This window comes from Peromyscus leucopus, chromosome 9, assembly GCF_004664715.2.
Source record: "Peromyscus leucopus breed LL Stock chromosome 9, UCI_PerLeu_2.1, whole genome shotgun sequence".
Taxonomy (NCBI): Eukaryota; Metazoa; Chordata; class Mammalia; order Rodentia; family Cricetidae; genus Peromyscus; species Peromyscus leucopus.
Genome location: NC_051070.1, coordinates 73,241,234 through 73,259,104, shown reverse-complemented (window position 1 = coordinate 73,259,104; position 17,871 = coordinate 73,241,234). Strand labels below are relative to the sequence as shown.

The 17,871-nt window shown below is 38.3% G+C and overlaps 1 protein-coding gene across 1 annotated transcript; it reads left to right on the top strand.

The window, feature by feature from the left end:
* Nucleotides 1-11,215: 11,215 nt before the first annotated feature.
* LOC114695979 (olfactory receptor 11G2-like) lies at nt 11,216-12,151 on the top strand. Its single transcript, XM_028873495.2, has one exon. It carries the CDS (start codon nt 11,216-11,218, stop codon nt 12,149-12,151), a length of 936 nt encoding a protein of 311 aa, XP_028729328.1.
* Nucleotides 12,152-17,871: the final 5,720 nt, after the last annotated feature.

Genomic DNA, 17,871 nt, shown 5'->3' with positions numbered 1-17,871 from the left:
TTATAATAAACTTTTCTATTCTAGACTGATAGTGCCCCTGCCAAGAGCCAAAGACAACCTAAAAAAAGTTACTAGACATGAGAAGCCCTCTCTTGAGTTGCTGGCCAAGGATTTCTAGGAGACTACCAAAACATACAGCCTATTGCTGTTGTCCTTGGTTACCCCAAAAAAGTGGAAAGCTAGCCTCTACTGCTGAAGACACTGTGCACTTCAAAAACAGGGCCCAGAGACCACTGAGCTGGAACTGACCTGAAGGCCCCCTCCCTGAGGACTAACTTTCATGGTACCATATAATCTTCCAAAGGAAAGACACAGCCAATAGTTCTATCCAGTTATTAATACCTATGAACCACATCAATGACCAGTATGGCAGAATAACCCTAAGGTGTGGTTATGTCATGCATTGCTTGGCAGAAACCAACAGCTCTCTAATTGAACTTATGCCTCCCTCAACAAGATGGAGACCATGCCTGGAAATAGAAATCTTTGTGAGTGTAGTCATTCATGGTTATTGGGGGAGAATCTATAACCACAAGTTTACTAAATTGCTGTAAACTACAACAATCTACAAATGTTTGTCCTGGATATACCCACAGACAAGTGTTGTTTTCATCCCTCATCAAGGAAACTTATCTTTGCAATAGATAGAGATCACTCTATTCATGGGGGTTCCGTATGCCTTATCATCAGTTGTAATTGGCAACACCAAACAATGTCATTGGTTACAAATCCAGATTCAATAGGTGTTACTTAGTTAAATGTCTTGTGCTGGGTTTTTGGGAACAGGCAGGTAGGAGAGAAACTTCGTTCTATATATGGCACCCAAACAATTGGCAAGAATTTCTACAGAAAACCTGAAGAAGCTTAAAAAAGGATTCTAAACACATGAAAACGGAGTCAAACTCAGCTTCTTGGTAACCGTCATTGTTATTCATTAATCGGCGCTGTTCACCATGTGAGAAAAGCCATGAGACACAACAAAACCCACTATAAGAGTTTATTAGAAGAAGGGGAACCGAAGGGATGTGTTAGGCCTATGGAAAGATCATGCAGGGAGAGAGAAGAGGGATAGAAAGAACCCCCTTTTTTAGAGGTTCCCCCTGCACATGCGCATATGGGCTTAAATAGCTATGAAACCATGCATGCACATAGATTGCATGATCACGCTGCACGCAAATTACGTGATCACGCACGTGCACAGATTATGCAGGATGTAAGGCCCTGGAATGACTAAGCGTCTTGCCAGTGCATGCACGGTCATGGGAGAGTGGCTAAGAATTCTAAGTCTTTTCTCTAGTGGGCTCTGTTTGCTGACAGTAAGCAGAGGCTCAACTCCTTTAAGAAAGGGCTTCCTGACTCAGCATTATCAGCAAAAACCTGCTACCAAACACTAAGAGAGTTCATGAGTGGGTGGCACACTACTCAGTGGCAGTGCTGACCCAAAAACTTCTCAGAGTTGCAGCAGTAACATGGCTTTCGGAACTGGTGGTAAACATGCCTCCGCCATGACACTAGATTCTCAAGGAACCAAGGATTGGGGCGGAGCCAGCCGCCAAAGCCACCGCTTTAGTCCTAGCCACGCCCGCTTAGCAGCTTAAATGCTCATGGAGTCAGAATAGGATAGATATGCAGTAAAGACAGATTCAAAAAACAAAAAACAACCTATGATCGGGTTACAGTGTGTTTAAAAATATACATAGACTTAGGAGAGTAAGGAGAAGGTATAGACAGCCATAAAAAAGAAATATATAGTTTTAAAATAATAAAGTCCTTGAAAAAGGAGTAAAATAATATTTTTAAAAGCCACATAAAAAATGGAAAAAACACAGAGAGTCTGAATACTATATGTTATTGTGCTATATTTCAATTGATTGCCAGCTGAGGAAGGAGCAACAACTGCTAAGAGACATTTGATTATAAATGTTACTGTATTAATCCAACCTATATATTTTGAAAATGCCTTGACTTCAAAATTTAAGTCAAAAGATATGTTACTTTGGAGAAGAGGTTATGCTTTTATTTCCACAGGAAATGAGAGGCTGTGGATTCATTCTGGGTTAAGAAAAATCAGATTTGATCAAGGAAATCACCCTGAAAAATCTCCAATTGGAACAGATGGCCCAGATGATCCAACAAACATTTCAGAGCACCTCTGTTGCAGTTTCCTCTGAGTTCTGCATCCAGAAAAGCTTCCAGGCTTCTGACTGAGATGGTCCAGCCTCACAGACGATTCTAATCAGAACTTGACCATAATCCTATATTTTCTCAGGGTCCCCATAAGATTAACGGTGCCTCCCCTGACCCAATCAGCAGAAAGTAGCCTAGAAAATGATGCCCACACTCCCCAAAAAATGGATTATGGATGTTTGTCTGTGTTTAGGAGGTTTGGTTACAAATTGTTTTTGGTCATAGTCAATCCCTTTCTGAAAGAAGAAAGGGGGATATGATACAGAAATGATGGGGGAAAGGAGGTAGATTATTAAATCTACTTTAATCCAAAAGAACAATGATTAATCTTACATATTTTGTATCAGTATGGATTTTAGCTTATTGATATAATTTAAAGTTAATTTTGTTATACTGTATGTATATTTCTACTCTTGTTTAGGGCATTATGTTTGTGCAGCTCATTTAAAGAGTGTAATATATAATTAAGAAATACAGAATAATAGTCACCTATAATAGCAAACTTAATAGTGTTTTCAAGGTATATTTTCAAAGTCATACAGAGATATATTTCAGATAGATAGGCAACCTTAATACACTTCAAAGACCTATAGAATATGGCATTTAAAATGTTTTAAGAACTTAGACGTTTCTGGACAGTGAGACATGTTTGCTTCTGGCAGCACCAATTACTTCAAAAAGGATGGTGGGCATTGAATAAACTCCATATGGAGTTTGTTTTCTTTATGGCAAAAGCTACCCATGTGGGCAAAGAAAGTGCCCTTGCCTCAACTGCTGACAGTATGCTGTACAAACTGGACAAGCAGGGCACAAAAGAAAATGACTGCAGAACTCTACCAAGACAAGGTGGGACAGTTTTTCAAAAATCCTGCTTCACAGATAAGTCTGTCAGATATGCTAGGCCTGTAGGACACAGATGGATGCCCCAACATTGCAGAGGAACTTTGGGTGACTGTCCAGGCACCTTGAAGTCCCTGTCATTAGGTAACATTACATCCTTCTGGAGTCTTTGATGGAGTTGAAGACTAACTAGTTATAATTTTCCTTCATTATAATAGAAAGTAAATTAGATATAAAACTTTAGACTCACCAAGATAAGATAGATAATTATTTTTCTCTATTTTTGCCAAAAGCAAGTGGATTAGTGTTACTGTAATTCTTAATTGATAACTATTTTTATTGTACATAATCTTACCATGTTAAAGTTAAAACCTTCCTTTTTAATTATACAAAAAGGGGGAAATGCTGTGTAATACTCCTCTTGTACACCGTAAAGATTTGTCACTCTAATTAGTTTAATAAAATGCTGATTGGACGATAGCCAGGCAGGAAGTATAGGTGGGGCAGCCAAACCGAGAATGCTGGGAGGGAGAAGGATGGAATCAAGGAGTCACCAGACAGACAGACACAGAGGAAGCAAGATGAGAAAAGGCACCAAGCCATGTGACTAAACATAGATAAGAATTATGGGTTAATTTAAGTGTGAGAGCTAGTTAGTAATAAGCCCGAGCTACTGACTGAGCATTGTTTGTTCATGGGAGAAACTAGCCTACAATTTTCTGTCATGGTTGTTGTTGCTGTATCTAGCTTTGCTATAAGGTTATACTGGCTTCTTAGAAAGAGTTTATCAGTGTTCTTTCCCGTTCCCATCTATGAAACAGTCTGTGAGCTCTTCCTTAAAGGTCTGGCAGAATTTATCAGTGAGTCTGTGTGAACCTGAACATTTTTAGCTGTAACATTTTTTAATCTTGCTTCGACCTATTCACATGTTACAGGCCTAAGTTGGTTGTCTCATCTTAACTTAATTTTGGAATCTCCTCTGAGTGTAGAAACACATCCATTTCTTATATACTTCCCAATTTAGTGGGATATAAGTTGTTAAAATGTGGACAAGTAGGAATTTTAATAATTTTATTAATTCTTTGAGAATTCCATACAATATGCTTTGATCATATTCACTTGCCTCTACCAACTCCTCCTGAATCATACCCACGGTTTTTGGTTTTTTTTGAGACAGCATTTCTCTGTGTAGTTTTGGTGCCTGTAGACCCGCCTGGCCTCGAACTCACAGAGATCCGCCTGGCTCTGCCTCCCAAGTGCTGGAATTAAAGGTGTGTGCCACCACCACCACCACCACCACCACCACCACCACCACCACCACCTGGCGCTTTGTGTTCTCTTTACCCACAGTATTTGTGCTTCCCAAATACTTTTGGGTGTGGGGCCCAACCTGGATCACATTTGGATTACCAGGGGTCTTATCTATAAAGAGAACTAACTTTCCCTCTCTCAGAACCTGTCAGTTGCCAATAGTTGCTCATCTAGGGTAGGACTTTATGAAATATGCCCCCCTCTACGCTGGGACTTGGTCTGACTTGGACTTGCACAGGTCTTGTGTGTGCTGTCACAACTGGCATGAGTTTGTATGTGCAACTTCCCTGTGTGTCCAGAAAACACTTTTTTCTTGTCATCATTTACCATCTATGGCTCTTACAATCTTTCTGTCCCATCTTCCCTGATACCCCCAAATCTTGAGGACTAAGGTGTAGGACAGATGTCCCACTTAGGGCTGAGCACACCACAACCTCTTATTCTCTGTACAATGACTAGTTGTGGGTCTCTGTATTAATTACCATCTACTTCAAGAAGAAAATTCTCTCATTAATAGGGACCTTATTTCTCTGAAACCTCATGAGCTGGGCCTCCACAATCTGCACCCCAATCCACCCTGTTGTCTTCCAGGCTCCTACCAGAATGGTTTATTAAGCACTGCTTATAGCATTCAACTATTTTTCTAATCCAAAGTTTCAAAGTCTTCCACATCCTCCAAAATAAAAATGATCTGATTCTTCACAGCAATACCCAACTCCTGGTACCAAAATCTGTATTCATTATGTTTCTGTTTCTGCATCCTCAATTTCTCTCTCTATCTCATTCTCACTCTCTTCTCTCTCTTCAAGGATTTAAAGTGTTCATTGTAGAGGTCTTTCACCTTCTTGGTTAGGCTTATTTCTGAATGTTGTATTTTCTTTGAGTTTGTTGTGAATGAGAGTGTGTCCATGATTTCTTTATTAGCATGTGTTGTTGTTATATAGAAAAGCTACTGATTTTTGTAAGTTTATTTTAAACTCCCTAGGTATGACCTAAAGCTCAGAGGACATCTCAGAAGAGGGAGAAGAAAGATTGTAAAAGCCAGAAGACCAATATGTCTGCTGTTAGAAGTGTGTCTTCTATATTAGGCAGGGAAGGTAAAAATAATTCCATATTATTATGGAATCTTAATAATAAAGTCACCCAGACAGAACCTACAGAATGGAAATGCCAGTAGACATGCCGATGTGCATGCATAAAAATATCAACAAGGCCCCATGTCTAGATGAATAGCTATAAGCAATTAATGATTGCTGAGAGAGGGAAAATCAGGCTTCCTCAAAGATGAGCCCCCCAATTGATTATCCAAAACCAAGTGGTCATCCTAAAATAAATCCATACAAGCAACACTAATACACTCAGCAGATTGTATTTATATATTCATATGTATGTATATAGGTAACAATAATAATTTAAGGAAAATATAGATGACGATATAAAGATGAATCCGGAAGGAAGTATGGAAAGGAGTGAGGTATGGGTGAATATGATAAAATAAAAATATTAAATTCTCAAATAATTAGTAAAAAATATTGCATTCTTTGAAAAGAGAATAGAACAGGTTACCTTAGTGTCAGATAAGCACCAACAAATCTGAAGCCCATCTGTGAGTGTTAAATGAATGCAATTTTTCCTTTCAAGGTGGAAGGATTTTTTTCATTGACTGTATAATAAGCACACTTACAGGAGTTAGAAACAGTGTTGTTAGATGACTAATCAACCAATCATTAGATTATTAATTTGTTTTTAATTAAACTTCTGTAAGATGCTTGAAATACACAAAATATATCACCTTGTGTACACACACATACACACACACACACAAAGAAGAAGCAGAAATTAAGGCACAATCCTAAGGAAAGTAAGTAACAAGCATAGAGCTGTCCCCTGACACTTCTCTTCAAGAATCAGTAAATGGATCCTCAAGGACCTAGAGAAATGATCAACAGATAGGTTCTGCTTATAACTCTACACCCCCAGAGAAGAAGCTTCAGCATCCTCCTCACCATTGCCATATCTCCCTCTTCTCTGGTTATTACCAAAACAAAGAAGAAGAAAAAGAAAAAAATCATTCCCATACTCTAAGAAATAGGAATAAAAAGGCAAACATCTAAGACACTTCAACTTGGATTCCCCTTTTCTGATACAGGTAATAAGATAATATAGGCTTAGAAAAATAAAATAGTAATACAATTGTAGAATCTAATAGCCTCTATCCATGGCTTTCTGAATTGCAGACATACAACCAATGTTCCTTAAGCTTCTACTGGTCAGGAATCTGGTCAAGATGCTTCCATAGATTGGCATAATTATGCCTATGTGGTAGCTAAAGACACTGACAGTATTGTTTTCTTTTGGCTAGTAAAGAAAACCCTTAGCTTAGAGGGGTTTTTTTTCTGCTAAACACAACTGTGTACTATGTGTCTCAATATGAATAATCATCCTTTTTAAACATCATTTTTACAAATAGATACCCAGTATTACAGACATGGTGTCCCTTTGTGGTATCTGTACAAATGAACATGAGGACAACATTATTCTGTGACATGACTCTGGACTGGCTGTGGAGATGATACACTTTGGCACTAAGACTTTGAAACAAAATATCCAGGCAATATCTTTCCTTTACACTGTGCAACAGCCTGACTCACTCATTCAGACTTTACTTCTTTTCTGTGGTTGACTAATTAACAAAGAAACAAATCCCCCAAAGAGATACCTAATGTTTCAAATACCCTGGGTTCTTAAACATGATGTCATATCTGTGCTCACATCATCTACAGTTGGTAGACAGGAATCTGCTAGTCTTGTGAAAAGAGTGGGGGAGCATTTGTGTGCATTTCTCTCTATGTGTCTGTGTTTGTTGGTATCTCTCTTTCTCTCTCTCTCTCTCTCTTCCTCTCTCTCTCTCTTTCTCTCTCTCACTTTCTCTGTGTATGTGTCTGTCTGTCTGTGTGCATCTCTTTGTCTGTCTGTCTGTGTGTGCATCTCTCTCTTTCTCTCTCTCAGTGTGTGTGTGTGTGTGTGTGTGTGTGTGTGTGTGTGTGTGTGTGTGTGTGTTGCTAAGAATGCAGATCAGTGCCTTGCATAAGCTAGGCAAGTACCCTCCACCAAGCTAATCTTCCCCAACCCTAGTCTTCTTTTTTTAATTAATTCAACATGTATTTGATTACTCCAGCTCAGAGCTGTGGTGAGTAAACATCTTCTTCATAGAAAAGCTAAGCAATACAAGGTGAGTAACAAGGCAGGCTGGCTGAATGTGATACTCTGAGTAAAATCAGTGTTAACTAATACAGAATCACTTTCACATCCCATTTCTAAGAAATCTCTGTGAGAACTAACAGTCTTGTTCTGAAACGGAATGCTTTTACTCAAAGTTCTAACATGTTTGAGCTTTTGGTTTTTAAATATTGTGATGTTATTTAGAAAAAATGGAATATAGAAAGGCAAACACAGAAGTAAGGATGCTACTGAAGAAAGTTGAGTGAAGGGTGAGAATGAGTTTAGAAGATGACAGTGGGGAAAAAAAAGTACATGAGTGTGTTTTCACAAGAGAAACAGCAGGACACTGACAGATGTCCTGTGAGAGTCAATATGGAGAAAGATGTGCAACGTTAGAATAAGCATGGAAACGGGGTTCTTGACCATTAAACTATTAAAAGAAATACTGAAAATATTTTTAAATAGTTAGCAAAGCAATCCACAAAACTACAACTTTTAGAATATGCTGGGAAAATATGCTGCAAGTTCCTTGACTAAATATGCAATCATTTGACTTGCAGAGTATTGAATGACTTGTTTCTAAATTGATGTTAAACCTGTAAGCTTAAGAAAAATTTTTGTTTTAACCTTATGAAATTCAAAATCAGGAAGTTCTCTTCATATGTTATAGCAAGTTTCCTCTTAAATCAGTTCTCTGTTCATTAACAGTCCCATTAAAGGAGCAGAGTGTGCTACTTAAATTTAATAGCTTAAAAAATAGCTACAATTTTAGTATTTTTCGTCCTGGATAAGAATGGTGTAATACAAAATATATTAGAAGTTTTATGCCTATTTTAAATTTACCTTCAAAAGTGATACATTTTGACAGTTGAAACATTATCTAGTCCCTAGTTATCTGTCCTTAAGATCTGAATGGAAAAGACATTTAGCAAATGTAATGTTATAACACAAGGAGCAGAATCTGTTTTCCCCACAATAAAAGCATTAAAATGATTAAAGACATAAATTAGGATACAAACTAATAAAATATTAAGTAATTTTATTAGCCACAGGAGTCCCACTGTCACTGAAGTCAGATAAAAATCTAGAAGTGGATAAAGATCAGAGAAAGAAGCTTTCATGCAAATTTTGTAAGTTCCAAGGTATTGATAAGTTTACTAATCCCATTTTCAAAAATTACATTGACTTCCTGATACTCTGCTTTCATCTGAAAAGCCTTACTGTTTTGAAAATTTCATATAGATTATTGTCAGACTCCTTGTCAACATTATGTCAACATTCAAAAAAAACTTAAGATTGGATGATATTATATGACAGACGATCAAAAAGAAAGAGGTATTTTCATATTCCTTATGCATGCTCTATTTACAAAGGATTATAACAACCAAGTTCAGTATCAGTACAGTATTACTAGGCAAAGAGAGTTGAAGTCATTGAATTGATAAAAATATAAAGCCATTTTGGGGAAGTATAACCATCCATAGTCATTCTGCCTTGAGGTACTCCCAAGCACTGATTGGGAGAGAAAGAAGGAAGAGGAAGATGAAAAAGAGAAGAAAGAGGAGGAGGAGAGGAAGAAGAAGGAGGAGAAGGAGAAGAAGAAGGAGAAGGAGAAAAAGAAGAGGAAGAAGACACATTTTCAAGTTTCCTTCCAAAGTTACTTAATCTAATATTATACCAACAATTAAAGAATCCACTTTTCACATGACTGGATTGGGAGCTAGAACTTTGGTGACTTGTATTCATAACACAGAGTCAAATATCTACTTCAGAAAATATAATTAATGTTGACTCTATACTTCAGTTACATCTACTCTTGATGGTTGGAAGCATGCATAACAGAAGTAAAATACTGCTATTTTGCACAATTAATGTCAATATCTTACCCCCAAAATTGATTGATTGCATTATCATATAGCATGAATCAACATACCAGAAAAAAATATTCCTCAAAAAGTTTCTGTTCCACATCCACACAATGTCAGTCACTGTGAATTGTGTTCTCTCTCTCTCTCTCTCTCTCTCTCTCTCTCTCTCTCTCTCTCTCTCTCTCTCTCTCATTGATTCATTTCCTGAGTTCTTATTGGAGATTTTTTACAGGCAAAATGTAGATGATTCCAAATGACTTAGAAACAAGTAACTTCTCAAAGAAACTGATAAACCCTTGACAAAGGAATCTATTGCTTGGATACATGCCCTTAAGTAATCTTCTTTGCAGAGAAGCAGATAGGGAAAGCAAGATGTTGAGTTGAGAGGCATCTACTTTAATAAACAGGTGCATATGAGCTCACAGATGATGAAGCAAGCACAGGGCCTACATGGGGACCCTCTGTGTATATATTATAGCTATAAGCTTAGTATTATTATGAGACTCCTGAGTTTGAGAACGAGTAGGACTCTGACTCTTTTGCCTTCTCTTGGGACACTTTTCCTCCAGTTGGGTTGCTATGTCCTACTTCATGAAATATGAAAGTTTTTGTTTCGTCTTATTACATTTTATTTTGTCTTGTTTGGTTGTTGCCTATTAGAAGCCTGTTCTTTTCTAATGAAAGACAGAAGAGAGAGGGTCTGGAGTGGAGGAAAGGTGAGAGGAATTGGAAGAGGAAACTATAATCAGGACATATTATATGAGAAAAGAATCTATTTTTCAATAAAAGAAAAACAATTTAAAGAAATTTTTTAAAAACCTAGTTTAAACCATAATACTAGTCACAGGCTGATCTCTGTAGATACTGAACTACCCTGAGAGGCTGTAAGATTTAATCTGCACTAAAGTGGTCCTCTAAAATAGCTTGTGAACAGTTTTCATGATTATTTAGTGAATATTCTCTGTTGAAAGAAAAACATGTTTAATGTGGCCATCTACTCTGAAAAAAAAATAGTATTGCCAAAAAGAGAGCCACCCAATGTGACAAAGAAAGAAAAAGAAAAAGTGTTAAAATACATCTATCATTGCTCAGGCTTAGGAAAAGCCCTTCACACTAGAGAAGGACATTGACAGAATTCATATATGTCAGTGGGAGTGGTAGAATAACAGTTCAGTGATGAATACTCCATAGATGTATGATAAAAGAGTCATTGGTCCTGGAACTGAACCAATATATTTATCCATAATAGAATGGTGAAAAGTGGTGTTTTATTCCCATAAGATATAGATCCATAAAAATATCATAAAGTTACTACTGAACAAAAGATAACATCCAAATGGGCCAACGGGGTGATTTCATTTGTGGGAAGTACAGAAACAGGAAAAACCAAGAACAATTGTTAAGAAGTACATAATGGCTTTTAATTAACATTAAATTACAAGGAAAGAGGAAACAATTGTCATAAATAAAGGTGAGTATGATAGTCTGCATACTTATAGTTGTGTTTTCTTTATGTTTTATTAAACAATATACTTACATATTATACTTAATTTCACTCATTACACAAAAAGCAAAACTTTTATATCTTTGTATTGATGTTCTCTGACATTGGTATTCTACAGAACAAAACTATACCCAACATGTGGTTTCAAGATTAAACAAAATAGTGGCAATTAATATATAAATGTTTACATTCCCCAAAGATGACTTTAAAACCTTTCTTGGTTCTAATTTCTCTTTAAACTGTCATTTGACAGTTTCTGGTGCCTTCAACAGCTCACAGGCAGATGAAAACCCTCAGCAGACCCAGCAACTCCAGCACCATCACTGGCTTCATACTCCTGGGATTCCCCTGCTCCAGGGAAGGGCAGATCCTCCTCTTTGTGCTCTTCTTCATTGTCTACCTCCTCACCCTCATGGGCAATGCTTCTATCATCTGTGCTGTGTGCTGGGATCAGAAACTGCACACCCCCATGTACCTCCTACTGGCCAACTTCTCCTTCCTGGAGATCTGGTATGTCACCTCCACAGTTCCCAACATGTTGGCCAACTTCCTCTCTGACACCAAGGTCATCTCCTTCTCTGGGTGCTTCCTGCAGTTCTATTTCTTCTTCTCCTTGGGGTCTACAGAATGCTTCTTCCTGGCAGTCATGGCCTTTGACCGCTACCTTGCCATCTGCAGACCTCTACACTATCCTGCTCTTATGACTGGGCGCCTCTGTAACATCCTCGTGATCAGTTGCTGGGTGCTTGGTTTCCTCTGGTTCCCCGTCCCCATCATCATCATCTCCCAGATGTCCTTCTGTGGATCCAGGATTATAGACCATTTCCTATGTGACCCAGGCCCTCTGCTGGCCCTCAGCTGTGTGAGAGATCCTTTAATAGAGTTGACTAGTTCCACCTTAAGTTCTCTACTTTTATTTGTTCCATTTTTCTTTATCATGGGGTCTTACACTCTGGTTATGAGAGCTGTGTTGAAGGTCCCTTCAGCAGCTGGACGAAGAAAGGCCTTCTCCACCTGTGGGTCCCATTTGACTGTGGTTTCTCTTTTCTATGGATCAGTGATGGTCATGTATGTGAGCCCAACCTCTGAGCATACAGCTGGAATGCAGAAGGTTGTGACTCTGTTTTATTCTGTGCTTACTCCACTCATTAATCCTGTAATCTACAGCCTAAGGAACAAAGATATGAAACACGCAATGAAGAAATTACTGAAAATATAAAACTTGCATTCTTGTTTTAAAGGAGAACCTCATCTTGCTTTATTGACTAAAAAGAAAACTTACCAGTCATGGTGGTACAAATCTGTAATTCCAGCACTCCAGAGACTGAGGCATACAGAATGCCAGTTTGAAGCCAGTCTGAGGTCTGTAATATAAACTTATCTCAAAAACAAAGCAAACAGGATGAAAAGTGAAAAGAAAAGAAGCTAACTGATTTCACTTGGGAAATTGTTCTTTTTTTATATTTCCTAGAATATGTAGACTATAAGGGGTCACTAGAATGTCCTCCATCTCCATGATTATTAATAATAGAACTATCAATTTTTTAAAGCCTGATGATTTGTTGGGAAAATGAATATATATACAAATCATATGACACAGAAAAATCTCTCCACAAAGGCAGAAAGGAAATAAAATAATTTAGTTTCCAAATAAGCAATAAACTATAATGTATATCACAAACAACTCACTAAATGATTATAAACATAGAAGAAATTCTGTACTTTCATATAGCAAGAAGAAATCAATACATTGAATACATATTATCAAGACAAGCAATAATTAGTCCTCTAAGGGATTCGAGAGCACAGTCTGTGAGCAGAGATCAACCTATAGTTAGCTGCAGTTAAGGAGACATCTGTATTTGCTAACTGACTTCATTAGTCAGCTGCAGTTAGGGAGACATCTGTATTTGCTAACTGACTTCATACAAAGGAAACATCAAACCCTCTGTGACAAATTAAGATCCTGCATACACAGAAGGAAGCTGAGGGTGATGGCACTAATTTCCTTGATGGCTGTGTCTCAAAAACATCTCCCCACAAAAGGGGGATTACAAGTTCTCTAAAGTAAATGTTCTGAGAGAAGAGAGATAAGAAATTCCCCTCCTTAGTTTTCAGCAAGGACAGTTAAGTATATTACCTTTTCCAGTATTTGCCTTTTCCAGTAACTGTAGAACATAACCTTCAGACAAAACCTCAAGTTTTCCACCACCTTTTCTACAACAGCAATTACCGTTATACCTTTAGTTAAACTTGTATTTCTCTCTCCTTCAAAAAAACTATCACAATAACATTAAATAATAAACAAAATATTAACATCTTTGAAATATGTAAATGACCAGAACAATAAGAAAAAATGGCACTGGTACAATAGAAAAACTGCTCAATGTATTAAGTACAAAACAGAAAACATTTATATATCTAAAATGATTTTCTATTTTAGTTAAAAGAAAAAATTAAAAATAAAAACAATAAACTTACCACAGAGCCATAGTAACAAGAATAGCATGGTGCTGGTACAAAGATAGGCTTGGAGATGAATGGCACAAAACAGAATCCAGGTTTGACCTTGAGCCTACAGTCACAATTTTTTTTTTCAAATAAGTCAGAAAAGACAGTCTCTTCAACAAATGGTACTGGGAAAACTGGACTTCCATGTAGGATAATAAAATTGGATCCTATTTTTCACCCTGTGTAAAAACCAACTCAAAATCAAAGACCTTAATATATGTATGACCCAACCCTCTGAAGCAGAGGAAAACATAGGGAAACATTTAGCAGTGAAGAAATCGGAAAGGGTTTTCTGGATAAGATTCCAAGAACTCAGGATATAATGTCAAGAGTTCACCATGCCCCAGCCTCCCTATCTAGTGAGTTATCTGACAAAGCAGATATCAAGTTAGCATTAACCAGAAAAGGCAAAATGCTGCTATGTGCAAATAGTAAGGACAATACAATAAAGGTTGGCACACCCAGTATCATAACAGAAATTTTCTAAGCTCATTCTCTGAGGCCTGATACCAAAGCAAGATGGATAAGAGCACACAAAATAAAGAAAATCACAAATGAATTTCCTGATCATAGACACACACACTCCCAAGACTCATAAACCTATACTTCAAAAACTGAAGTTCCACTAGAAAGCTTTTACATCTAAGAAACATTTAAAGTACAGTATCAAGATGCAAAAATGAATACACAGAAATTACTATCTTTTCTGCACACCAACAAATTTGATGAGAAAGAAACTAATAATAATAATAAATAATAATAATTCCATTCACAATATCCTCCCTCAAAAGTACCATGGAATAAATCTAACCAAAGAGGTGAAAGACCTCTCTAATAAAAATTATAAAATAGTGAAGAAAATATTGAAGAGGATATTATATGAAGAAAAATGTTCCATCTATATGGATAGACCAAATTAATATTATTAAAATGGTAGGATAAAAAGTGGTCTACAGGGCCAACAAAATCTCCACCAAAATTATGATGACATTTTTCTTTTTTTATTTAACATAATTTTTTTGTTGAATCTTTTGGAATTTCACATTGTACCCCACAATTCTGCCCACATCTCCATCCCTCCAGATCCTCCCCAACCCTGCAGTGCCCTCCCAAAAACAAGATTTTTTTAAACAAGTAAACAAAAACAAAACAAAAATGAAAAAACAAAACAATAACAAAAAAAACCTTTTCAGTCCTCCATCTTTCCCACCTCTCCAACACCTCCTCATTCTTTCTAGTGGTACTGGAAGTCATGGTGTGCCACAGTAGACTCTTTTGTCCAATCAGCTTTACTTGCAAATGTTCATTGTGTTGAGTCACTGGTCGGGTTCAAGGCCTCTGGTTTCTGGCACACCGTCGTCACTGGATCCTCACCGAAACTCCTCTTGGGTATCCTGCCACCACCCTGAGTCATGGAGATCCTGCCGGTATCGTTCCACAGGACCGGTCCCTTCACAACCTTCACAACCTTCAGCAGGTCCTAGATGGGGTAGATACTAGGGTGTGCAAACCCAAGGCCCGGCTGTGGGCCTGGGTGGTAGCTGAGCTGGTCAGTCCAGGTCACTGGGGCCACCCTCCTCAGGTAAGCGGGGGAGCCAGCTCCCCTATGCCCATGCTGTCAGGGTCAGTTCTCCCCTGTCTGTGGTGAGAGGTGGAGCCAGCTCTCCCATGAGGGTTGATTGTTGCAAATATTTGTTTACACTCTAAAGGTGTGTCCCTGCCTAAGCTGCCTTCTGATTGGTTTAATAAAGAGCTGAATGGTCAATAACTAGGCAGGAGAGAATAGGCAGGACTTCCAGGGAAAGAGAGGAACTGGGAGGGAAGCAGAATCTAGGCATGCAGGAGATGCCAGGGAGACACTAAAGAGGTCAGATATATGGTACAGAGTAGAGATAACTGAGCCATATAGTAGAATGTAGATTAATAAAAGCATGTTAATTTAAGTTATAAGAGCTGGTGGGACAAGCCTAAACTATTGGCCAAGCTTTCATAATTAATAAGAAGTCTCCGTGTCATTATTTGTGAGCTGGCAGCTGATTAAAAAAAAAAGCTTACAACCATTGGGACAGCTCTCTTGCTGCAGTGTCCAGCAAGGGACAGGGCCAGCTATCCCAGGGCCAATGTAGGGCAGGACCAGCTCAGCATAGCCCTCTGATTTCATCATGCATGATTCCTATGGCCCCCTGAGGTGACATGGACCACAGGAATTAACACAGACCCCAACCAAGGCAGGATCACAGACCCAGACCTGGCCCTTAGCAGCAGCTTGGACCCAGATGACATGCTGGCTCCAGGTGGAACAACAGGCCATTCAGATTAGGATTACTTTAGTGGCAGCATGGCCCCCAGACACCAGCAAGGCCACAAGTTGCAGCTCAGACCCTGGGCTTCCACATGGCCCCCCAGTGGCAACACCTGCCTTGGACTTCACCCCCCCGCTTTGGTAGGACCACAGACCCAAACCTGGTCCTCAGCAGTAGCCCGGTTCTGGATGTTACCATGGCCCCAGGTGGTGGCACAGGCCATCTAGATTAGCATGGCCCCAGCAGCAGCACAGCCTTCAGACAACAACACAGCCCAGGTAACAGGCCCAGACCCTGGGAATCTGCATCGCCCTCATGGCAACAGGAACCACAGACATCAGCACAGACCCTAGCTGCAGTATGGCCATGGAAACATTTTCAAACTAATAGCAAAACTAATTTCAAAACTCACATGGAAATACAAAAACATGAATAGCCTAAGCAAGTATGAATAGAAGAGCAATACTGGAGATACCACATTACCTGACTTAAAATTATACTGCAAAACCACAATAACAAAAACAGTATGGAACGTTCAAAAACTAAAGGGACCACTGGAATAGACAAGAAGACACAACAGTAAATCTTACCAGCTCTGGTGATCTGATTCTCAACAAGAGAGCCCAAAAATTATGCTTCAAAAAGACAAATGATGCTGGGTGAGTTGTTCATGTACACATAGAAGAATGGAGCTATATTCCCATCTCTAGTGGTCTGCTAAAAACTCAAGGTGGATTGGAGATCTGAAGTTTTGAGACCACTAGAGGAGAAAATATGGAAAATATGCCAATGTGTAGTTATGAGCAATGGCTTTCTAACCAGAACTCTGATAGTTCAAGAGAAATATCAAGAATTGACAAGTTGGATAACATTGAATTTTAAAAGGTTTGCACAGGAACAAAAGCAGTCAGTAGAATGAAAAAGGCATTCTAGAGAACTGGAAAAAAATCCTGTATAGACATTCATCTAACAAAAGCTTCTTAATCAGAATATATACAAAGCTCAAAACAAATTAAACAGATATTAAATATAAATTCAACCAACATCTTTCTGTATCTTGTTTTGTCTTGTTTGACTGTCATCTCTAGGAGACCTTTTCTGAAGAGGAAAGAGGTGAAATGGATCTGGGGGAAAGGGGAGGTAGGGGGATACTTGGGAAGGGTGGAGGGAGGGGAAGCTGTGGTCAGGATGTATTGTATGAGCGAAGAATCTCTTTTCAATAATAAATAAATAATAGGCATTTTTCAAAATAAGAATACAAACATCCCATAAATACATGAAAAAATGTTCAATTCCTTTAGCCCTTGGGAAATACAAATCAAACTGCATTGAAATTTCGTCTTACCCCAATTCAGAATGACTATCATCAAGAAAACAAAAAGTCAAATATGTGAGTGCAGGCATTTATGTCATATTATCATCTGGGAGTCAGAGACAACTTATGGGAGCTGACTCTGTTCTTCCTCTGTGAGTTCCAGGGATGGGACCCAGGTCATCAGGTTTGCATGCTAATTACTTTTATCTACTGGGCAATCTTCTTGACACAACCTTGATTTTTTTTTTAAGTCAATGTCTTCTCTATCGCTTAGGAACTGTTGATTAGGTTTACTGGCCAGTGAGGTCCCCAAGATCCATTTGCCTTCACCCCTTCAGCACTGGGATTATAGGCATGCTACACCATGCTCACCAGACTGAACTCAGGTTCTCACGCCAGCATTTTTTCAGCATCCTATTTAAAAAAAAAAAACTAGTATATATCATTGATAATAATTATATGTTTATTATGACATTTGATATATGTACATCATTTACTTTGTGTATATGCACACCATATCCCCTCTCCTTGTTTCCCTTCGTTCTCCTGCTGGCCCCTTTAGTCCCCTGAAACAGTTCCACTTCTACATCCATGACATATATAGGTATACATGTATTAACTCTGGATTGCAAATTTTGGAGAAAAAATGTAAAATTTGTTTGCCTGATTCTGGATAATTTTGTTTAACATTATGATGGTTAGTTCCATCTATTTTCCTATAAATGATTTGATATTACTCTTATTAATGAGCAAATACACACACACACACACACACACACACCCGTGTGCGTGTGTGCGTGTGTGTGTCCT